The 24,681-nt window shown below is 33.6% G+C and overlaps 2 protein-coding genes across 5 annotated transcripts; one reads left to right on the top strand and one right to left on the bottom strand.

Annotated features, from left to right (window-relative positions):
• Positions 1-12,900: 12,900 nt before the first annotated feature.
• Positions 12,901-15,647, top strand: LOC120075067. The gene is made up of 6 exons (XM_039028224.1): positions 12,901-13,269; positions 13,654-13,771; positions 13,887-14,098; positions 14,182-14,209; positions 14,315-14,426; positions 15,347-15,647. The coding sequence occupies exons 1-6, from the start codon at positions 13,015-13,017 to the stop codon at positions 15,426-15,428; spliced, it is 807 nt and encodes a 268-aa protein (XP_038884152.1). The 5' UTR covers positions 12,901-13,014; the 3' UTR covers positions 15,429-15,647.
• A 2,205-nt stretch (positions 15,648-17,852) lies between these two features.
• Positions 17,853-22,703, bottom strand: LOC120076827 (general transcription and DNA repair factor IIH subunit TFB4). Of its 4 annotated transcripts, none has more exons than XR_005481654.1 (12): positions 22,647-22,703; positions 22,454-22,542; positions 22,073-22,343; positions 21,691-21,737; positions 21,460-21,497; positions 21,287-21,332; positions 20,000-20,053; positions 19,807-19,892; positions 19,534-19,610; positions 19,274-19,369; positions 18,540-18,621; positions 17,853-18,446 (listed from the first exon to the last, which is right to left on the bottom strand). XR_005481654.1 is itself a non-coding variant. In XM_039030761.1 (12 exons), exons 1-11 carry the CDS (start codon positions 22,675-22,677, stop codon positions 18,552-18,554), a joined length of 888 nt encoding a protein of 295 aa, XP_038886689.1. In that variant the 5' UTR covers positions 22,678-22,703; the 3' UTR covers positions 17,853-18,446; positions 18,540-18,551. The 4 variants fall into 4 exon arrangements, 2 of the variants coding, with proteins under 2 accessions (XP_038886689.1, XP_038886688.1); XR_005481653.1 differs by having other exon boundaries at positions 17,853-18,441; XM_039030761.1 differs by having other exon boundaries at positions 19,824-19,892.
• Between the last annotated feature and the right edge of the window lie 1,978 nt (positions 22,704-24,681).

Raw genomic sequence — 24,681 nt, 5'->3', positions numbered from 1 at the left:
AGATCCACTAGAGAGAGAATAAATGCAATTCCAGATGATTATATTGTATTTCTTCAAGAATATCAAGATGATATGGGCATAATGGAAGATGATCCAATCAACTTCCAACAAGCTCTATAAAGTTCTAACTCTTAAAAATGGATAAATGCAATAGAATAGGAAATAAAATCTATGAAAGAAAATGACGTTTGGGAACTTGGCGAATTGTCATCAGGAGTGAAACTCATAGGTTGTAAATGGATATTAAAAACCAAAAGGATTTGCATGGTAATATCGAAAGATATAAGGCTTGTATCATTACAAAGGGCTTTACTCAAAAGGAAGACATTGATTACAAACAGACTTTCTCTCTGGTTTCATTGAAAGACTCTTTCAGAGTAATCATGAAACCGGTAGCTCACTTTGATTTAGAACTACACTAGATGAATGTAAAAACTACGTTTCTCAATGGGAATATTAATGAGACGATTTATATGATGCAACCAGAAAACTTTTTTGTCTTGTAATCCAAAGTATATGGTGTGCAAATTTAAGAAAACCATCTATGGTCTCAAGCAAGCCTCTCATCAATGGTATCAAAAATTTCATGGAGTAATAATCTCCTTTGGTTTTGAAGTAAATATAGTGGAAGACTATGTATATCATAGGTTCAGTGGGAGTAAATCAATCTTTCTAGTGTTATATGTCGATGACATACTAATAGCAAGTAATGATGTAGGTTTATTGCATGAAACTAAGAGGTTTCTCAAAAAGAATTTTGAGATGAAGGATCTTGGTGACGCTTCTTTTTGTACTAGGAATTGAAATACTGCGAGATCGTTCTCAAGGTATTTTTAGATTGTCACAAAAGAACTACATTAAAAGTATTTTTGAGAGATTTGACATGAAAGATTGTGCACCAAGGGATACCCCGTCGCCTAAGTGATAAATTCCATTTAGGTCAATGCCCCATGACTGTACTCGAGATTGAGGAGATGCAGAAGGTTCCCTATGCATTGACTGTTGGAAGTCTAGTGTACGCTCAAGTATGTTTGTGTCTAGATATTGCATTCATAGTTAGAGTGTTAGGCAGATATTTGAGCAACTCGGGGATGGATCATTGGAAAGCAACCAAATGAGTTATGAGGTATTTACAAGAATAAAATATTATATGCTCACTTATCGAAGATCATAACCAAACAAGTTGTGGGTATTCTGATTCTGATTATGTTGATGTCAAAACACTTTTCCATCCACTTCAGGCTATATCTTCATGTTGGCTAGAGGAGTTGTATCATGAAGATGCGTTAAACAAACACTTATGACTTCTTCTACCATGGTTGCAAAGTTTATAGCATGTTATGAGGTATCCAATCATGGAATATGCTTATGAAATTTTGTCACTGGACTGCAGATAGTGGTTGGCATAGAAAGTCCACTAAAATTATTTTGTAACAATAAGTCGACATTAATGTATTCCAACAATAACAGAAGCAATACTAAGTCAAAACATGTAGACATGAAGTTTCTGGTTGTGAAAGAAATAGTTCAAAATGGTCAAATTTTGATAGAACATATAGGAGCAAACTCTATGATGGCAGATCCGTTGACTAAAGATTACCACCTAAAGTTTTTCATGAGCATGTTACTCACATGAATGTTAGTCACTTTTTTTATTCCATGGTTTAATGGGAGTTTGTTATTGATGATCCGTTTTTTTTTTTTTTTTTTGCTTTTTTTTTTTTTTTTTTTACCTTAATTTGTTTATTGTCTATATAGAATAAAGTTGATGGTTTATGTTTTATTAGCCGAACTTGTTTATCATGCATGTGGTTTAGCATAAAGTTTTGAAGAATGATCTCATTAAGGAATTTGGACCGGCTGGAAACAGGCATGATCTAGATTATTTTGCATGTAATTTTCATGTTATCCATCCATACTTGATCTATATCATTGAATGTATTGGGATTGGTGATTAAAAAAGGTTTAGTTATAAGGATGGTGATGAAAGTCACCTTGGTTCTATACTAATACAGGAGATGGATCATATTGAACTAAAGGGGAATTCTACTATTAAAATAACATGTTTATGCACACTTAGGTTTATGTGATTTAGTTACATTAAGTATACAGACATAGCCCAAGTGGGAGATTGTTAGACGTATTTAAATAATAATATGTATAATTAAAGTATGGGCTATGTATGTGAATTAATATTTTATCACATTGAGTTATTTTATTAAATTGGGACCTATTATGTGATCTAATTAATTACGGCCCTAGATTCCTAATTGATTATGAACTTAATGGGTAGAAACTCATTCTTAGTCAATTAGGATTTGGGAACCTTAATTGAATTAGTATATAAAGAGACCTTAGGGATATGGTCCTCAATATACCAAAACAATACGCACCAAGTCTTTCTTAAATCCCATCTAGAGAAAGATCCCACTAAGGATGTTCAGAGTTTTGGTTGAGGAAGACAATAACCACTTTATATCCATCATCAAATTTTCAATGGAATCTAGTATGTTATTCTTAATAATTTGGCATGAATGATCATAGGGTTAATCTATTCAGTATGGATTTAAAGTATTTTTACTAACATGTCAAACCCCAAATTTATATGTCGGTCGAAGACGACCTTAGTAAATTAGCTAAAGGGCCATGTCATACACATGCCTCTGCTCGAAGCATCATCCTAGGCTCATTTTAGGCTTAAGAGGAGATACTTGGCCTCGACCTGACCCTAGCAACGTCATTCGTGCATGGAGAATAAGAAATCAAACACTACCTCGACCTGAGGAAAAGGCAACCTTAAACTACCGGACAAACAAAGTGACATGAAGTTACGTGAGCAAAGCTAGCAGAACTGGTGGACTAAGATTCGTGGTGCAGATTGTGTCAAGGAGTTTGAGCCGAGGTCGAGGAGAGGAGGTCGACGCTGAGGAGCACTATCAGAGATTGAGGATTGAGTAGAGCCTCAAATGATAAGGAAACAGTTGAAACAGACTTTTTGAGCTTGATCGAGAAAAAGCGAAAAGTCAAGGTTAAGGCTAAGGCTCAAAATTATTAATGGAATATGAATTTATACAATCAAAATTTCATAGGGGGCTAACCGAGGCCGACCCTAAGAACATAAAGGTAAAATATTTTTACCATTTATATGCATCCAGTACACTATGCACATTTTGAAAAATGGACGAGGTTGAGGCTTAAGTTGAGTCCAAGGCTCAACCTAGTTGATAAAAGGTAAATTTGCATACCATAAAATTTACAAGAGACTAGACGAGGCTAACCCTAAGCACATGAGGGCCAGAAATATCTACCAACCTCAACCTAACATGTAGGTGGTTGTGTAAACCCTAAGTGTTTGAGGTCGAGGCTCAACCATAAGATGAAAAGTTGAGCTACTCGAGATTTAAAGGCAACACACAGATACATACTATCATCAAAGTACTCAAGAGCCTAAAAAGAATGAACGTCCATCATTTCAAAGTGATTTAAAGTTCAAATGATCTAAGGTTGAGGTGAAGAGCACCACCAAATAACCAAGGATCAACTAGAACCTCAAAAGATAGGATATAGTTGAAGACAAACATGCAAAGTTTGATCGAAGAAAAACCACCACTCAAGGCTAACCATCCTAGGTCGCGACGCGTCAGACCTGCCAAGGTTGACTATCAAGTTCCAGGCCAACACCATCTTAGGGTACTTTGCTTTTAATGATAAATTTTTTATTTTTGCATAATGATTGTTATTAATTTGGAACATATTATTTCCCTTTGAAAAAAGAGTATGTTTTTCTTTTTTCAGGTTATCAAACGTCATACTTAATCAAACATTTTCTGTAAATAAAATATTTCTTGAGTAGGAGACATTCTATCCTATCAAACAAAAAGCATATTCACAGGGATATGTTTCCCCATCAAACAAAAAACAAAAGTTACAAGGGATATGCTTCCCTATCAAACAAAAATTAGAAGTTACAAAAGATATACTTCCATCTTAAACAAAAAAGCAGTAATTTCATAAGACGACTTCAAATTTGATTGAGGGCTTCCAAGACAAATAAGTCACGATCAATTTCACCCAAGTATGATAAAAGGAAGCAATGAAAAACCACTGGACAAGTAAATGGGTAGCTGAGGTCGAGGAAAAAATTGACTCATTCTCTTTTAAGGGGTTACACATCATGCAATTGAGTTTTCTGGCCGCAACCTGATAGCTCATCCTTAACAAATAATGATGTAAACCCTAAACTTTTTTTTTCCTAAATGACCATGCTTAAGAAGTTACCATGTCATTGTCGTCTTAAAACAAGTTAGATAAATTAGCTTAATTTGTTAAAATTTGAAGTTAATAGATAAGTTAAAGGAGGAGAAATTGTCTAAGTGTTTAAGCCTTTAAAATGAATGAATTAGATTAAGGGTTGGAAAATATTCTAAGTATAGGAAATGGAACTCTCGGTTGAAAATGTATGATTTCAACACTTAGTGAAATTTTTTAAGAGTATTGAAGGAGAGGAAGCTATGCGTGGAAGGGCTTATGGCTTGGAGATTATGTGAGCAGACTAAGGTAAAGGCCTTGATAGGCAGATTGGAATGAGACTTGCATTGGCCTCATTAGAGGTTATTCAGCACTAGTATAGGCGGTCAGGTGTGTGGCCGAGCATCCAAGTGGATGCGTTGGACGATCATTTGACATAAGCGACCGAGCGTGTTATCGAGTGCTCAAGGCAAGGAACTAAAGGGGGCTGCTATGCATGCAGTGACACCAGTAACCGAGGGGACTTGCGTTGGTAAGGAGCATGACCCCTTATACGTTGAAGTGTTAAGAGAAGTTATTGTGCTAAGTTAAATTAGTGGACTAAGTGGCAGGACTATAGGCCAAGAAATAAGTTAGTGGCATGAGCTGTCAAGAGATTAAACAATGTTAGCATGCAAGAGGAGGTATAAAAGAGGCTTATTAAGAAGAGGTCGATTTTGCCAATTCTCTTGAGTTAAAGGAGAATTTCTGCAGCTAAGGTGAAGTTCCATCAATCAATTTAATGTTCTAGGGCTGCTGTGAAGAAATTCCCACGAATTGATGATGAAATCTTGAAGAAATTGAAGGTTGCTTTAAATTATGAATTTACTCGAGCAACTTGTGAAAATCTACAGATTTTTAGCTCTCTAGGAGGTGTTTGAAGCTCAAAATTTGAGGTAAGATATTTAAGAGGTTATGTAAGAAATTCATAGAACGAAAAATGGATTGTGAGTTATAAGCTTTGAAAGTTAAATATGAAAAATTTATGTTGATGAACAAGCAGACAACTGTAACGGTTGAACAAGCAAGCAGCTGGCCAAAGCAGAAAGGACGTGCATGCATTGGTGTCAGTGAATGTGTATGCGTGCATAAGCCAAGGCATGATTCTTTAAGTGTGCGGCAAAGGAAGTGCTCATCACCTGGTTGTGGGGTGTTCAATGCCTACCTCGAGTGGTTATGCATGCCAAGCACCTACCTTGAGTGGTTGCGTGCATGTGCCTTGCACCTATTAGATCGTGTAATGCACTCAAGTTACTAAGGGCTTGACCTTGTACTAGTCTTGAAGTCTAAGTGTTGGTATGCCAATATGGAGTTCTTTAAGAAATGTTAAGCATGATAAATTATTAAATACTTAAATGTGGACTTGAAAAGGGAAACTAGAGATAAATTTAAGCTAAGGAAAAAAAAAACAAAAAAACTAAATTAGTTAAAATAGGTTTAAACTCAAAAGGGAGCCAATGTTATTAACCAAAGGATATTCATGTATTTGGTAGGCCAAGCAAAGATAGGGAAAGCTTATAACCCCTTGGGGAGCTAACAAGTAACAATGAGTAACAAAGTTTTATGAATATTTTGCCTAATGTGATTTTAGTGCATATATCTGATGAATGCTTTACTTCAATGTTTTCAAGCATGTTTCATGTGAAGAGCATAAGTTTTAAGGATGTTTTCTTTTAGTTGATTTCAACGCATAGGTCACCCTAAAGTATAAGTATAATGGACGCATGGTCCACCCCAAAGTAACGCTTTCTAACTACGCTAAAGCATGAGTTTTCTCTTAAAGTATGCTATGTGCTTCAATGTTTTTAAAGCAAGATTATATCTTATTGAGCTAGATGCTCCAATGGTTTCAAAGCATGAATGTTTGTTAAAGGAAAGTTTATAAACTATGTTGCTATGCAAAATCTTAAGCATGATTTGATCAATGAAAGCATTCCTAATATGTTATGAGTTTCTATACTATGTTTATCTATTTAAATTCCAAGTTTTCTGAGGAATGCTTAAAAGTTAAAGTACTATGTATGTTCAGTGAAAAGCATGTTTCCAGTACTCTAATAGTGGAACTCGATACTCAAGATAATGAAGGTATATGGGTCATATGATACTTAAAGAGATGAAGGTATTCAAGGCAAATATTATGAATATGTTTATATTAGCCTTTGGGGCATATCTACGTGCATGTATGATTATTATTGATGCTGACTGTATTGAGACTACTCTACATCAGCTAAGGTTATCGACGTTGAGTGTAAGAGTAAAAAGAGCTCTACCTCAACTAAGGCAAATGAGTACAAAGAAAAGTATGAATGTTTTACAAGATTAGACAAAGCTATGTTTTGATTTTAGTGTTTTTAATATGTTAACGATATGAATTTAAAGTACAAAGTTTATGTACTTGAGCTAAGTCTATTTTCTTGACCCCGAACCTAGGAAAGTATTTACGTTTATCAGTCATTTTTAATAATCCAGTATGCCTATGTTTTTTAGCTTATATTTTAAAAAGTTAGTCAGTTATTGAGCATTTTAGCTCACTCTTTCAAAAATGTTTTACTTTCAAGCAGCGATCAATTTCCCAGAACCTAGCTTACAACTGCTAGTCTGCCACAAATCTGTAGATCCCTAATAGATCAGAAGTTGCTTAGGTTGATGTTATGTCTTGATAGGCATTAGAACTCTTGAACATATAGTGGGAAGGGTAGAACCCTAAGTTTATATATATGTGAAAGTGGTTATATGTGAACTCTGTTTGAAGTATATATATAAGTTACAATTTGATTGCTTGTTGTTAATAAGTTCTAAATTTCTATAAGGATTTAGCCAGGAATGCATGGATAGGTTGTTATGTTTATAAACGGCCTATCAAGTTAAACATGTGCGAGAAAAAGGGTTACAAGTACCAGTTAGACAGTAGATGTCATAAAAGGGTTGACAGCAGTTGCCCTCACATCTCTTTTCACGTTAAGAAGGAAGCCTGGGAGGGAGTACGACAAGTAATAAATCATTAGAAAAATATCAAAATGAAGCCTAGGCACATAGACCGAGGTCGAGGTCAACCTTGGCCAAGCTTCTTCTATTGCTAGCATGTGCCTGACATATATTCCGTTGTTATATGGTCACTACACATTCTCTTAATCTAGATCAAAATGCTTCCATTAGTCACAACCCAACACATGTTCAAGAACGTCCATAAAAGCTACATAAAAGTCACATCATTTAAATCAATTATTAATAACTCTCAAAATGAGCTATCTCCTTGGTCTAAATCATGTTAGTTCTCATGTATTTAATGTTTATTTGAGTTCTTAGATAGGTTATTGAGCATAAGAAGCAATTATGACAGTTCGGATGCAATATGAACTTAAATGAAGCAATTAGCAAGCAATTTGGACTTAAATGGAGCAATTGACAAGCAATTTGGAGCAAAACGGTGAAGTCAGGGCAAAGAAAGCACGGTGTCGTGCAGTACTGCAAGTGCTCATGCACGACGCTTAAGAGAATAATAATGGCAAAGCAACAGTGCCACAGGTGAGGGGTACACGCCACATTTAAAGACCCTCAATGTCATGGTGCTCCCGCAATTTCTATATAACCAACTTTATTTTTTTGGGTTTTGGATGGAGAGTTTGAGATGGAGGTGCCCATTCCGAGCTATGGGCCTTTTGTGAGTTCTGTTGGTTTTACTTCCTAAAACTCGTAGATAGTAAGTGTTATTAATTAATCGTCATCAATGAAGAGTTATAGATGTTAATTCAATAAATGTTATTGTGTTGTTATCTATTTTGTCTTAATAACCTTAAATCCAATAAACTAACATCGAAGGCCGCCTTATGAGTCATGAACTATATGTGGAGACATATAGGGATTAATGTTTAAGATACACCCTAAAGGATCTATAGTATAGGCATAAGGTTGGATACCTTATCATGGTAACATTATGGATACGACCCACTTTGTATTTAATACAAATGCAATGATCTGACGCGTTCGTGTAGGTGACATGCGAGTGAGGGTATCCTATATAATGAGTTTGCATAAGACCGAACTGCAAAATATTAACCACTAGATGTAACACCTTTAACTAGTTAGGTTTCTATTTCACTAAGATAGCCTAAGCAACTTAGTCTTAATCCTGAGTATATTATGAACTCTTGTTCACGAGGATTGTCCTTTGATTTGTATGGGTGAGAATAGCCAGTTCGCCGACTCAATAAACCTACCATTTTGAGGACAAGACCGAGGGGGGAGCTGGGAACACAATAATACAAGATGGAGTTCACTTCTTTCTGTCTTGAGGGTAAGTAGATGAGTGTTCCTTTAAGTGGTTCTTCGTGACTTGAACAAATGGCCCTACCCCCTCACTGGCCCAAGAGGGGGTTTCTATTTATTGGTTGGACCATAAATAGATTGTTGATTAGAGGAGCACTGGTACTTAAGAAGTTAGAGGTAATCCGAGGGTAAAACGGTAATTTAACCCAATTGGAGTTACGAACACTCGTGAAAGACTAACTTGCTGTAATTGGTCTATATCCATGGACATAAAAATATATCTGTAGTGAGAATAGTGCAGTTGTGTGTCTTCAGTGGAATGTACCCATAATTAACGAATACTGATTAGTTTAGTGAGTTTAGCCAATTAATCTCATATCGTTTGCGCTTCTAATTTACAGATCCACCAAGGCCTATTGCTAGTTCACTAAAAGACATTAAAGAGGAAATATTTGAATTTTTCAAATCAATTTGAAGAAATTTTATATTAATATGATTAATATGTAATTGATTATGGATGTGATCTATAATTCAAATTAAGTTGGAAATAAATATTTTAATGAGATTCAAATAATTAATTCAAGTGAATTAGATTCACAAAAAATTAATTAATAAATAGAGAGGTGTTACACACAGACATACGATGTTTATGATAATTAAATATATATACATTAAATTGGATTTAATGTATAAATAGTTATTTAATTAATTGTGCACAAGGAAAAATTGAAAAAAGACTTGGAGAAGGGGGTTGACTCTTCTCTATATAAAGTCTTCCTTATGGCCTTTTTGTGGCAAGCATTTATTCTGCAAATTTTTCCCTAAGCCACAAAAAGAAATCCTCTCTACTCTCCCAAAATTTTTTCTTCCTCACCCTCTTCCAATAGTTGGATACCACCTATCCTTCTATTGAAATTCTTGAGAATAACAAGGTTATTCTTGTGGTCGTGTTCAAGATTGTTCGAGGAGACGTTCGTGTTTAAGATCGTTGGAGGAGTTGTTCGTTGGAATATCGAGAGGATCGTTCTAGGAGCTTGAGAATCTACAAAGGTGAAAATGGTTCTTTCCTTTCTCTAAATCATGTTATTTCACATGTTTACTCTACACATATTCTGTTTTAGTACACTTATTTTGTTTATGTAAAAATCAATTTATGGGATGCTAGGCGTTCACACGCTTCCGCTCAAAATTTGAATCCCATCAGGCTCTTTATCTCCTTCCCACCTCAAGTTCTTCATCTTCTTCCCACCTCTTTTCTTAGTTTTAGGTTTTTTCTTGTAGATTGTAGATGGCTCGATGTTTACGAACTTCAATTATGTATTTTCAAGGTATGTAATTTTTGTTTGTATGATTTAGTTAATGAATTTTGGATGAACCCTCTGAACATTTATGAGAAGAATTATTCTTAAATTTTCCTATTTTTATCTCTCTTGCATATTTATCTTTTAATCAATATTTAGCATGTTTGAATCATAAGGATTGACAATTCAATTGTTTAGACTTGTTAATTGCTAGAAATTTCACATCTAATCCGTAGTGGTTAGGTGTGAGTTGCCAAAGTAGCATTGGTTATCTCATGGGCGTTATGTTGTTTTCGAGGTGTTTCCAATAGCAACATATGGTTATGTTGAGTAACTAGAGATAAAGAACAATCAATTGATTAGTTAATCGGCTTTTCCCATTAGCTAATTGTGTCATGGCTTAGCCCTAGACCTTAATGCATGTGCTTAGGTTAATTATTAATGAATGTTTTTCATTGTTAGTTAATCGATATATAGTCTAATTAGGGTATAAATCTTAATTAATAATTTATGACCCTTAATATTTGTAAAGTAGGCTATGTGCTCAAGTAGATGGAGTTATATCCTAGGACCAAAATTGTGAATTGGGGAATTCCATTTTCGCTAACTAAATGCATCGTGCCACTTTACTTTCCAAAAGAGCAAACACTTTTTCTTTAGCTCATTTATTCTTCGACTATCAATTTCACACAAACCCCCTCCCATCATTTACCGCTTTACCTGAAAATGAACTTTGAGAAACTAATCTTCGTGCTTCTCTGTGGTTTGACCCAGTCTTGCTACTTGTGCTACTTGTTTGTTGAAGTTCAAGATTAAGATTATAAATATTATTTGATTGATAGAAAACCTAGACAACTTTCCATCCATCAATTATCATCTTTCTAGAGGCTATCTCAAGCTCCAAAGATGGTCATTTATTGGTCACATCATCTCTCAAAAATTGATATTCATCTTTCTCGAGAAGGTGGTTGTAATTTTAAAGAAATCAATTTTTATTTTCCTGACAAGATTCAGTGACCCAAAGAATTTCATTTATTGGCCACCTCACCTCTCAAAAGTCGATATTCATCTTTCTTGAGAAAGTGCTTTTAATCTTAAAGAAATCGATTTTCATCTTTCTAACAAGATTATGTACAGGATTGGTCCCTAAAAGGGGATTGACTTTAGAATAATTAACTTGGAGGAACTCTAAAACTCATTAATATTGATAGGTTTTCATGGGCCATCTCCAGGATAACTTAGGAACCACCCTGAAACATTGTCAAGGTAACTCTAGGGCATAGAGCATTGTCCAAAAGAAGTACCCAACATCAACCTTCTAGGTTTGATGGGTCAATCTTCTTGCACCTCACATGGACACCAGTGACAAGCTCAACCTTACTGAGAGTGGACCAACAAGGTCATTGAAGCAACACAAGTTCGAAGAAATTATACTCCCAAGTCAAGCCTAAAATGTTTAGCTCATGATATGAGTAACCAATCCTCGAGACCCTAACATGGGAGCAGGGGGCTAATGTTATGGGTGATCTTGAATCGAAGGGTATAATCGATATAAAATAAGAATAAAAGTAATAAAGTCAAGAAAATAACAAGATTTTGGACAAAAATAACACCATAGGCCCCAAAATGGGCCTAGGGGGATAGTTCATGTCAAACCCAAATTTATGTGCTTAATCGATGCCAACCCCTAGCAAAATAGCTAATGGACCATGTCCCATGCATGCTCTACCCCCAAAGCATTACCCTCTTGGGCCTAGGGGGAGATGCTCGCTGAGGCTAACCCTAGTCAAATATGAAATTGGGCACACTTCTTGGCCCGGTAAGTTACAAAAGTACCCAAATTGACTCTGAAATACTAACGCAACGACCTAGGTCAATCATCTTTATAAATACATCATTATGACTTATATGGGGTAACTTGAATCTTACTCCTAAACTCCCTAGTTTTCATACTCTTTCACTCTCTAACTTAAGCATTGAAATATATGTGGCAAGCACCACACCGATGTGCAACTTCTCTTTTTTGGCAGGCCACACACTAATATGCAACTTTTCTCCTTTTTGGCATACCACAATTTTCTCCCCTTCAAACAAATTCACTAATAGTGTCACATGAAGGTCAGTGAGTTTCTCCTCTCTAGATTTTTGCGTAAACTTATTAAATGTTAAAAAAAAATTGTTTTAACCTCTCAATTCTAACAAGATATTTGATTTAGAAATGCATGATTTGACATTTTGAATTAACAAAAGGAAGATGAGAGAGAATATGCTTTTTAAAATAAATATTTGTCTAATTTAAAATGTCATGTAATTATTTAAAATAATAACAAAATTTACTTCGGGACCTATTAAACATATCCTAAAGTTATGAAATATATTTTGAAAACATAACCGCATATTCTTCTAAACCTGTGACTTAGAATGTAATTTTTTTCATTTATAATTATGATTATTTTCTTATGAAATTGTATTGTGTAATTGTTGTTGTCTTAAAGAAATAATAACAATAAATAAAGTTAAGTTTATTTTGGTCATCAACTTTGAATAGTATTCTATTTTAGTTCCTATATTTTTAAAATTATTCAATCTAGTCTCTGAACTTTGAATATTATTTTGTTTGTTCCTTGAACTTTTAAAAAGTGCTTAATTTGGTTTATAGTATACTAAGATTTTGTTAACTCTTTAACAAAATGAACTTGTATTTTTGGATGGCTAGACTATAAATAAGTTAACTCCTCTAAAAAATCTAGAGTTTTAATTTTGAATAAGGTGTCAAAGTGGGAGAATTTAAAAGATATTTTTAAATTCAAAATTTTGGTCTTTCAGATTAGTTGTTGACATTTTACTTAACATAATTTTAATAGTGCTGATTTTAATGATTATTTTTTAAAAATCTAGGGACTAAAACGAAAATTTTTAAAAGCTTATAGACCAAAATAAAATGTGATTTAAAGTTGAAGGTCTAAAATAAAATTTAAACCTAAAATTAACAATTTTCCCCCTCTTTTTTACTTTTTGAGAATAGCATAAGATAATAGAAATTCTATTTTTTCCCAAATTTAGGAATCATTATCCTTCCGAGTTCCGTAGAAGAAAAACGCTCCCGCAACGAAAGCCGCCATTATCGAAGCAGGGTGATCTCAACTGAAGGTTTGTACAGATGAAAGGCGGCCATGGCGCTCTGGAGATGGCCAAGACGGTCATCGAGGTCGCGGACGTGGCCTGGTCGGCGATTGAGTGTTGCCATCACCATAAACCCAGCGATGATGCCACCGAGCGCACTCCTACAGAGGAAGAAGAACTCGATGCTCTGCGATCGGACAATCGGAGACTGAGGAATTTGCTTGAACAAAATCTCGACCTCCTTCAGAAGCTATCCGAATCTCATTGTTTGCTGAAAGATTGCCCTCCCGATGTATTTCCTCCATTTGCCCTCTCTTTCAAGTTTTTGCCTGCTTTTGCTTTTTTTTTTTTTTTTTTTTTCAGGTTTTCCTAGTATTGAAATTTCGTACTGTTCCCAATTTTAGGGTTGAAAGATTTATATTCATTTTCTAATTCATCACTTATTTAATGCTGAAGATGATGTGGTTAAAATCTTTGATTAATTAGAAACAGGCATTAATTTCAATTATGAATCTTTCCGGCCCTAGGTTAGTTTTTTGCTGAAAAGTTTTTGTTTGAGATTTGAAGAACGTGTGTTTTCCTTTCCTGAACTGGGATACATAAAGATATGGTATGGGTATTTGATTCGTTTCAATTATTGAACTCAAGTCGTGTATTTGGCCCTTGTAAATGGCAGCTGTACGCTCGTCTCGTTGCGACAGTGGATTCTGAAAAGTTCTTAAATGAAATTAAATCCCTCAAGGAAGCGTCAAAAGATGGAATTAGCTATGAATTTCCTTTCAGGGAAGCTACAGGTTTTTCCTTTTTCCTTTCTTGTACCAGACATGTTTCATTAGTTGGTACTGAAGTCTCGTATTCATATTGATTGCTTGATGTTTTTTCCTCTCCCCTGTTTGGTTCCCTGGTTAGGAGCTGATTCGCACACAGCTGACATTCTTGTGAATGTTAGCCGTGAAGCACCCAGTTGGTGGATATGGGTTACTGAAGATATGGTTCCAAGCAAAGTTGAGGAATGGAGTGGAATTGATGATGAAAGTTATGTGATTGTATCTGAAGAACATGTAGTGGATGCAGTCGCCCACTTTATGGCTAGATGTATTATGTCAAACCCAAAAACCAGGGTATGCCTATCACTTTGAATGGAATTTCTCTGTGGTTTTCTTTCTATAATGAATCTTAAATATTCGAGTTTTCCAAAATGCAGAATGTATCACCTGAGGAACTGCAGAAAAGTACGTTTTTCCTTTTGTTAATTTAACTTCTGGACTATGATGATTACACACAAGCGATGGCAATTGTTGAATTAATATTTTGTGCTATTGAACATCTAATTGCAGCAATAGCAAAGGCGCTGGATGGTATGGGCAGCAAAGTGGAGAAGATGTTTGAAATTTGGCATGCTGGGGTGCTGTTTTATTCCTTAGCCACTTGGGGACTTGCACTGGCAGGGTCAGTTTTCCTTGATTTATTTTCCTTGTCGAAAATGATCGCCATCTCATTTTTCTTGATACCTCGTGTAGAGTATGAAACATCATACTTTATAGGAGAATTTATTCTGGTCAACTCTTGAGTTAGTGATTGCTGAATTATAAGGATAAGCCTCAGCATGCTTGGATCTAAATCCCTTGTGTTGTTAAGCTTGGAGTTTGTCCAACAAACTAGAGCTTCCCAAACTAGGAGCCCACATCACATAGGATGTAAACGCTCATAACTTAGGTTGTTTGGAGCACTGAGTTGAGTTCTGAAGTGAGTTAATATGTTGGAATTATGTTGGAGTTAGAAAGTTTGTATTTGGGGTCCAAAATTATTTAGTTTGGAATTAGGAAACATTAGGGAGAGGGAGAGGGAGAGAAAAAGAGGAGAAGATGGAGTTTCTCAATAAATGTGCAAACTTTAAAAGTGAATACTATTGAAGTTGGTGGAGTGGAGTTGAGTTTTATTTAACACCCACTTATAAAGTTAGTGGGCCAAACACACCCTAAAAGTTGTTTTGCTATTTCATAAAAGGGTCGAGTTCACTCTTTTTCTCTAGTTTAAATATGTTGGGGAATGAAACATAAATTCAACATTTGATTCATTGATTCTTGAGTGGGTGACCCGGTATTATTTACTCCCAAGTTCTTTAGTTTTTGGTACCCCGCTTCAATTTCATCCCAAAGGCATGGAACTTTATCTAACCAATGCGTCTCACTCATTTCTGTTGCTACTTATCATCTCTTCTTTCAAACAAGCTTAATCAGATCTTCAGGATGTTGTTTGTCTAAATTTCGAATTAATTGTTTGATAACTTGTTTGATGGTCGAGCAAGCTATTGAACATTGCTTTGGGGTTGGTTTCATGAAACTTTACATGAGTTTTACACATTGCAGCTTGTACAAGGGTCGGGCTATATTGAAACTGGCTGCCACTGGTGTTCACCATACAAGCAAAGCGGTGATGACGGTACTCTGAAGAAAGCTATTGATATTCATCAAATGTATGATATTGTTTGGGGTTCATTCTTCTTTCTTTCAAGTGAAGTAAATAACGTTTAACATTTCTTATGGCATTGTTGTTTTCGTTCTTTTGAGTTGTGTTAATTACTGTTAAAATTGTGAATCTTGTACAGTTGCTTCATTCCAGTTATACATTATGTTAGGAAAAGTTATACAGTGTTTGAAATTTGAAACAGGGGATTTATTATTGTGGATTTTGTTTCGATCATCCATCTCTCTTGGATGGAGGAGCATCCGTATAATAGGATGCTGCATATTGAGTTTCATCCTGGGTAGGGAGGGTGGATAGGAGAGATTGGGTTGGGTTGGATCTTTTTTAGACCTCATTGTTCTAACTTTTTTCAATCCAAATAATTCTTTTTAAATAATGAACCAAACTCAACTTAACACGAAACATTTGGATTCGGTTTAATCGATTCATTTATTTAAATTTTTGTTCTAGAATGATAATATGTAAAAGTTCTATTTAATTATTTGTATTTATTGAATTGAGATTGACAAAATCAATTTCAATTTGTTTTGTAAAGATTCTTTCTAAAGTATCAAACAAAAATTATTTTTAGAGAATAAATTCATGTTATTAAATAGAATTAAAATAAATAAATATATATATTAAGTGTATTATAATTAAAAAAATATATAATTTTTTAAATTAATAACAAATTCTGATTCATTTATGGGTGTCAACTCATTTATGGGTGAACTTATAAAATTTTCATTTATTTAAACTCGATTTAAATTGTACAGATTGAATTAATTGGAGTTTTTTCTTCGTGAGCATCCCTCGTCTTGAGAACATCAAAATTGAAATTGGTTATTTGCAAACTAACTTTTTTGTTTAAAGGTTATGATTATTTAGGGTGTGTTTACTTTCTTATGAACGTAATTAGGAAATGGGAATTCTTAATTATGGAACCCGATTTTGAAAACTTGCGGCGGAAATTCATGGTAGGTCTCACCATTTTTTATTACTTCTTGCTCTGGCCTTCTCTAGCTTTTCCCTCTTCCTCACGCTCTCGCTTTCGCTGGCTTTTCCCTCTTCTTTGGCTTTCTCGGGCTTTACCATCCTCCTCTCGCTCGGTCCCTCCCACTTCCTTTGGCTTTCCCTCACTCTTCCTCTAGCTTTTTCCTCTCTTTGTTTTCTTTTTCAATGTAATTTTTTTTAATAAGAAATACATATGGTTGATAACACAAAAGCCATACCAAAACCTTCTCCGACAAATTACACTTGAAAATTCACAAACTAGAATTAAAGAAAAAAATATATATAATAATACCAAAAAAAAATATATAATAATACTTTGGAGCCTAGAGGAAGGAGAACTCTGTGTGGAATACTTACTAAACATGCTAACAATGAAACTTTTTTTTTTCTTTTTGAAATCATATGCATTTTTTATACTTCTAGCTCTAATTTAAGATGGTAAAGAGATAATTGTTATTTTTTTCAACCAAAAAAATATATTATTCATTATATAGATTTTAAATAATTAAAGATTATATATATAATCATTATTATTATAATCTAGAAGATCTCTATTAGAAATATATATAATCATTATTATTATAATCTAGAAGATCTCTATTAGAGATATATATATCAATATTATTTGAAAAAATAAATCTACAACGAAATTAAAATCTGAATTAAATCAATAAATTTTAAATTTTATTTCTTTTTTTTAAAAAAATCCTACGTATTTTGGTTTAGGTATTATATTTGGTTAACTATAAATTTTAATTAGTAAATAAAATGGGAATAAATATAAAATGACATTATAGTGCATTCAAATTCCATTCTCATTACAAATTACAATTCAACACGATCAAACCATCAATATTATTTGATTACCATTTCAGCCTCAATGAGTAGTATCTCCTTCATTATGGATGGTATAAGAAATGAGGAAGGCATTGTTTTGGTAAGATTAGAGCTGCTTAGATCAAATAATGAAAGTTCAAAGTACCTTGATTTTTCTTTATTACTATTATCATATATATAGAGTGAGAAGATCAAACTGTTATATGAATAATATCATTAAAAAAAATAAACAACTTGATATACCGAAAAAAATATGAACCCAACGACTTTACATTGTCAATTTGATAGAACATGTTGACTTTCTTATGGAGTAACACCTCATCCACAAGATCCAACTACACTTTGTGGAAATAAACTTGTACAAATTTATAAAAAAGGAGAAAAAATTTGAGAAAAATGCTTATAAAAATGTTGTTTTTAATGCCATATGAAGAAACATATTTATAAATTATTCGTGACCATTCGAACAGATGTCTCTTCTTCAAGTTGGTTAATTACGAAAAGACATTCATTCATGAATAACTCTATACGAATTATCACATATCATGTTCACGTCACTTTGAGCATGTTGAACACTTTTATTATATAATAACCAAAGAAATTCAACTAACCTGACAAAATATTCTTCGTAGCTGATACATTTCCAACTTGTAAACTTCCAATAGGACAACTATAAAAATAACACGATTCTAAAGTAATTCTGGGCACTTCATAAATTCTGGAATCGACAACATGACTATCCTCGTGTACTTTTACGAAGGTAAAGCTTTGAAATACTGTCGACCGGGGGCAAAATATTAAATCTCCATATACTTATAAACCATTCAAGTTTTCAGTTCAAGTACATCAGACTTAACTTTTCCAGTTAAGTCTCAAGTTCCATAGAAACCTTGCACCAGATTTGTATTGGACTGGAATAGATGAAATACAGATGCATGACTTTGCTCACCATCGTTTCATGTTATCCCTTCCAACTGAGTTCCACCGCTAGGTTAGAATGTTCGAACGAGTGATCTGAATTGTACAACGTCGAGATTGACCCTCTTTCAGCAACTGTTTCCTTTAGGTCATCTCCGCTCAAGCCAGATGAACCAAATTACATGAATTCCAGATCCAAACAGCGCCAAGAAAGGGAAGAAAAATGGAACTGTTCTATATACGTAGAAGTGAGAAAACATATGGTTCAAAGTCATGATAAAATAACACTGAAGTTCCATGAAACGAAAATGATCCATCACAACTTACAGCAGAGTGAAATCATTCTGGAGTTTTTCTCTTCTGTTTAGACACTGAATCGAGTTCTATTGGGGACTCACCAAAAACTGACCTGAAGGAAGTCAAAACTCATCAATAATACGCACAGGCTTGTTTTGAAGTAGACGAACGTAGCATAGGCAGACAACAATGACAAAAGTTGTTTTTTGAGCATTTCTGAAGGGTATTGACCCCTTAAATATGTTGTAATCTTCATCACAAGTTCTAAGAGCTTTTTATCTTAGTCATTTGCCACCATTCTTTAATCAAAGTTATATAAAGAAATTATTTCTTACTACCCGACATTCCAATCTAAGAGTTCAAATAATGACTACAAGAAACTAGAGGTGTGGCAGAATACTATAACATAATATACTAAGCTGAAGGTATTTAGGCAACCATTATCTAGGGGCAATCTAACGAAATATACCAAGCTAAAGTGTTTAGGCAACCATTATCTAAGGGCAATATAACATAATATACTAAGCTCCAAAGCTCCCTCATGTGTCATGACGTCAGGTTACACTGAAATATTAATTGGCCAAGGGCAAAAAATCCTAGCATAATGAGTTCTCAAAAATCAGCTTCCTCTTCGTCTTCCTTTTCATACTTATAAAGCCAAACCGACGACAGCATTCTCGAAAGTCAAACTACTTTCAATAAATTTTATGATACCACATGTAAAAGGGAAAAACATAATAATTATGGTTTGACATTTCACTTACCCACAGGTAGAGCATTTCTTGTGATGCTTGCAGAATATAGATAAACAAACAGAACAGACATAGCCCATATCAATTGTTTTTTTGTGGCAGAAACACCTGCAAATTCCCAACTTATTAGGTATTAGCAATTTCCTTCTGTTGGATTCAGAAAAGAGAAAAAATAATGATCCAAGGTGTAAATCAGTAAAAATCTACAGTAAGCAGCGCAAATAATAAGCACAAAACCACAGAATTGTGTATTCTCAAGACTCCAAACTTACGATGCACGGAAATCCACACCAACAGACTTTGGAAGCTGTAAGAAGGTCCGGGAATGCAAATCAGTGCCAAAAACAGTCTGCAGAAGAAGAACAATACAATATCACATCAGGGTAAGCAAGAGATTACAAAAAATAGGGGAACCCTCCTGGACCACGATCAATCATAGTTTTCAAATTCATTGACTCGACTTAACTAATCTGTAACTTAAAGTCCTAAAATAACGAGACTAGGAAACAGATGCTTTGAACTTGGAAGGAGAAATAGAAACCCACGGGAAAGTAGAACCTACAGAGAGATATTGAAACAGCCCATCCATTTGCTGAGGCTTCAGATAAACTCCACCCGTTATGTAAGAAGCCTATAAAGCATCAGAAATCAAATCATCACCAGCAATGAATAGATGATGATGATAAGATTCCGGGGAAAAGTAAAAGCCCCATTAAGGACAATGTACAGATAGCTTACCTGCTGAAGAAATGCAGAATTGTGTGAACCAATGTAACATGAATCTATAGGAACCTGAAACAGGAATGACAAAATTATACATGATACGATACTTATACACAAGGAAACACTGTTCAATATCGAACGCAGTATATAGTTAAAAGGAACATGGAGTGGAAAACAGCCAGCTATTTCGGACTTCAAATGAGTGACTAGAACACATAAAAGTTTAAAGCAAACCCATAAATGCAAATGTGAGTGGAGATTCGCATTTCTTTTCAATCTCATTGACTACAAACTTTTTGATTATGACCAAATGATTACTACTATCATGAACATTGCAGATATAATTGTTTCATATCAAAATATAATCATTCTTTTGGTCCATATAGTTACGTTAAGTTGTCACAGCCAAGAGAAAACTAACAATTCACAAATCTTAAACAGTTTTCAACTTTGAATTTGATACGGGTTGATGGAGAGAGTAATTTGAAAATGTGCCTCTATTTATACTTTTTCCAATTTGAAAATACAGCTCTTTATTGATTTTTTTCAGGACTTTTTTCCCAACTTTTGAGAGCTTCTACAGTTACAGCCTTCATTTGGTGTACCTTAGATAAGGATGTTGTTACTTCTCTATTAATGACTTGGATTGGGGTTTTTCTTATAAACTTCTATCCCAGAATCTGTTCCTTTAGGGAAAACTCCCAATTCTCCCATTGTCCTCTTTGTAGAATCTTTGCTTTCTAACTTTATTCTTGTTTCTTATTCTATATACATCTTCTTACATGCATACATATAAACATGTCGACTTTCACAATTAAGTCTGACAAGATTAATAGTAGAAAAGATGCCATATGTCCATCAAAGTTCCATCCATAGGGCAAGCAGATTAGATAATAATAATAATATTTTTTCCGGAATATTGGCATTCAACTCTAACAGTAAAGACTAGATATTCAGTTATAGACTCCAAGAAAGTAGATGAAAATCAATTACTGTAGTCTCACCAATGCATTCAAATTTAAATTCGCTTGTGGGATCACTGGGATATCTTGAAAAAAAAAACAAAATTAGGGGAGAAACCTACAGAAAAGTTTAGTCCATCACCACTTTCTACCAGCAAGACCAAACAAAGAACAAGTTAAATAGAGAGGAAATTTACATCAAGCATTTCCATTAGATACTTGGGGCTACATTTACACTACTTACTGATATAACCAGTTCAATTTATGAGAGTTGGTGATTGATAGAAGAGCTAGTAAAGTAATATAAGAGCACACAGAAGAGTAAACAAGAAATACCAACCATTGAACGCTGAGCAGAAAAGATGGCATTCATGATTGCAACATATCTGGAAGAGAGAAACAGTTACTAGAAGAAAGATTTTACAGTTTGTTTCCCATTTTTAAAGAAAAATACACAAATAAAAAAAATACAATAGAATTAAATATATTTTTAATAAGATAAAATAATCTTACTGTTCAGGACCATCTGGGGATCCCTGCAAACAAAGGATCTACACTCAAAGTAAAATGTATTCACATAGATTAGTGACATTTTCAAAATAAAAAAATAATAATAATAATAATAATATTTATAATAACTGGAAGCTGATTACTCGAATTGAATAAATAGTACATGTAAGCAACAAGCAAAAACAGGATATGAAAATTAGGAATAAATGATGCAGAACAGAAACAAATGCTTACTCGAGGTTGAGGATGGAGAGATCCAGAGCGGAAAACTTTCTGTATATCTAATCACAAGGTTAAGCATTTGGAGCATAACAATATGTTGATGAATATTAGATTATTCAAGTTGCATTTAAAGAGTGTGGCGATTAAAAATTCCATCGTGTCAGCCATAACTTTTACAGCATTTTGCTACCATTACTCATTACCAGAATTATCGACCAAAAGCACATATGAAAGATAACGTGGAAACGCCACTCCTTCTCCATAGATACTGTTTAGTCCTAACTGCTAAATCTTAATGGTCCATTGAAATATTCTAATTCTACAACATGATAGAGTTTTACTTATCAGCATAAATAAGCAAATAATCAGCACCAAAAATCATCAACAAGGATACAACACAAAGCCATGGAGAGCGATCCAGAAAGAAGTGAAGACATGGTCCCTCCTTTGGGGTCTTCCTTGAGGGATTGCTCATCGCTAATTACGAATTCCTCCAAATTATTCAATAAACGAGTACAAAGTGCAGGCATTCTACCATCTTCAAGGCCATGATTTGAGTAAGAAGACGAGTTGTATAAATACTTGCATGAAGCGTATCCAGTACCAATAACCACAACCTCATTAAGTTGATTCAGAACTAAAATGGAGTTCAGAAAAGCAAGTACCTATACGCCCAAAACAGAAAGAAAACGAAAAATACCAATCTTCATTACATCTACCTGAAAAACCTACTGGGTAGAATTGTTCACAGATAGAGAGATAATTTATCAATTACATGAGACAGAAACTTGGAGAATGGGAGAGAAGATGTGCTCCAGAAAAAAGGATTCGTATCCAGTAAAACCACTAAAAGGCTAACATCATCTGCAACAACACGATCAAAAGATCACAAAAACGAATAAGCCACTGCAATTCCGATACTTGTACCTGAGTGCCCATAAGGAAGGAGAAAGAGATTGGAGAAGAACCTGCATAGAGCTTCGGAGGAGCAGAAGCCATGGCTGTTACAGAATGGGCAACGGAGAGGGGGGAAGACGCCCAGTTCGACTTCTAATAGACTGTGGATGGAGAATGGGCCTAAAAATGTACAAATTGGCCCACTAAGAAAAACAGCCTCTTCAAGAAAATGGGCCCAACGTCTATAAATCTAACTGTTGGCCCAATTCTTTATTTTTTTCCTTTCTTTGAAAAACCTTTTGTGTACCATATACTTTATAAATTATATTGATTTTGAATTATTTCGTTAAAAGCTTTTAGTTTTAATTTTGGACCAACTAAACATTTTCAACCCTATTTCAAAATTTTCAAAATATTAAAATTTTTCAATATTGATATAACTTTCGATTTTTTACTTTATTTTTGTTATTTATAAATTTCGGTTTATATTGATTTAATGCATAATATTTTAAATTAATTTTTCCTTCATTTTACAAAATTTCATTTATTTTCTTTCCTATTCTAGTTAAAATCGATTCCTCCCAATTGAGATCTCAAATATATACTGAATAATGAATATAATGTTAACATCCTAGAAAATGTAAACATACATAATATATAATGTGGTTTTATTTTTTTGTGTGTTTACAAATATACTTAAAAATGTAAATGTACATCACATATATTGTTTGAAATATAAGATGATATTATTCATGCACTTATCAAATATAACTTGATTTATTTTTGTAGAAAATTCAAATATATATCGAATATATTGTATTGTATATATCAAATTCACCTTGTTCTTTCCTTCAAAGTTTCTTGTGGATTCTTGCTTTCATTTATGTGGGGAACAAATTTTATTTTTTTTATGAACTTTCCTTAGTTTGGTAGGTTTTGAAAAGAAGGTAGTTTTGGAAAGTTCATAACCACGAGAAACTTCCCTTATATCCGTCTTTTGGTTTTAATATTATTATTATATATTTATTTTTTAAAAAAATGAACGGTAAGGAGGGCTTAAAAAGTAAGTTAGACCGGACTCTTTTTTGTAAAATAATAGCCCGTTAATTATTCACGGTATTTTCTCTTCCTCTCTCTTTTATTTCTTGTTTTCAATTTTTTTTGCTTCTTGTCTTAGTTAATTTTTAATATTTCCTAATTGCATGATTTAATTTTTAGTGTGTTATTTAAATTTATCCTTGATTAAATTGTCTTTAAATTTGAAGTTATCATAGCTTGCATGATTTAGGTTTTGTCTTGCATAAATTTTCTTTAATCAAATTAATGGGTTAACTTTATTGAGCATTGTTTGAAGATAAAATTATTTTTTAAAAAATTGGTAGTTAACCCTTTATATCCTACAATTAGTATCAGAGTGGGTAGCTCTGTTTTCTTATTTCAAAAAGGTTTTGTAATTTTTTTTCTTGATTTTACCTTCTGTTTTTTAATCTTATTAAATCTGAAATTTTTCTAATTTTTGCAAAAAGTTTGAAAATTTGAGTTTTAAAAGCCGTTTTCATTAGAATTTTTTTTGAAAATTGGTTATTAAAACCATCATTTTTTTTTCTACTTCTTAATCTTTGAAATCTTTTTGATTAAAATCTAAATTTTGGAAAAATATTTCTCTTTATAAAAATCTTTAAAAAAAATTATTATATTCTCTTCCTTTTTCGAAAAACTTAATTGTTCGAGCTTATGACAACTACTGAAATAAATGGGTATGGTGGGTCAATCTACCACTAGGCCAGATGGAAATAATTATGCATGGCGGAAAACTATGATGAGAATTTATTTGGTTTCTATTAACTATAATCTATGGGAAATTGTTTCTAATGGTCCTTTAATTCCTACTAAGATAGTTGATAATAAAGATATTCCTAAGGAAGAAAAAGAGTTTAATGGTGAAGATAAAAAGAAGTTTTCTATTAATGCTAAAGCCATGAACTGTCTGTTTTGTACTCTGTCCGATGAGTTTAATCGAGTCTTTGCATGTAATTCTGCTAAAGAAATTTGGGATACGCTTGAAGTAACTCATGAAGGAACTAATCAAGTTAAAGAGTCAAAGAT

Source organism: Benincasa hispida, chromosome 4, assembly GCF_009727055.1.
Source record: "Benincasa hispida cultivar B227 chromosome 4, ASM972705v1, whole genome shotgun sequence".
NCBI lineage: Eukaryota > Viridiplantae > Streptophyta > Magnoliopsida > Cucurbitales > Cucurbitaceae > Benincasa > Benincasa hispida.
The sequence above is the reverse complement of the archived record's forward strand: the minus strand, read 5'-3'. Positions and strand labels throughout refer to the sequence as shown.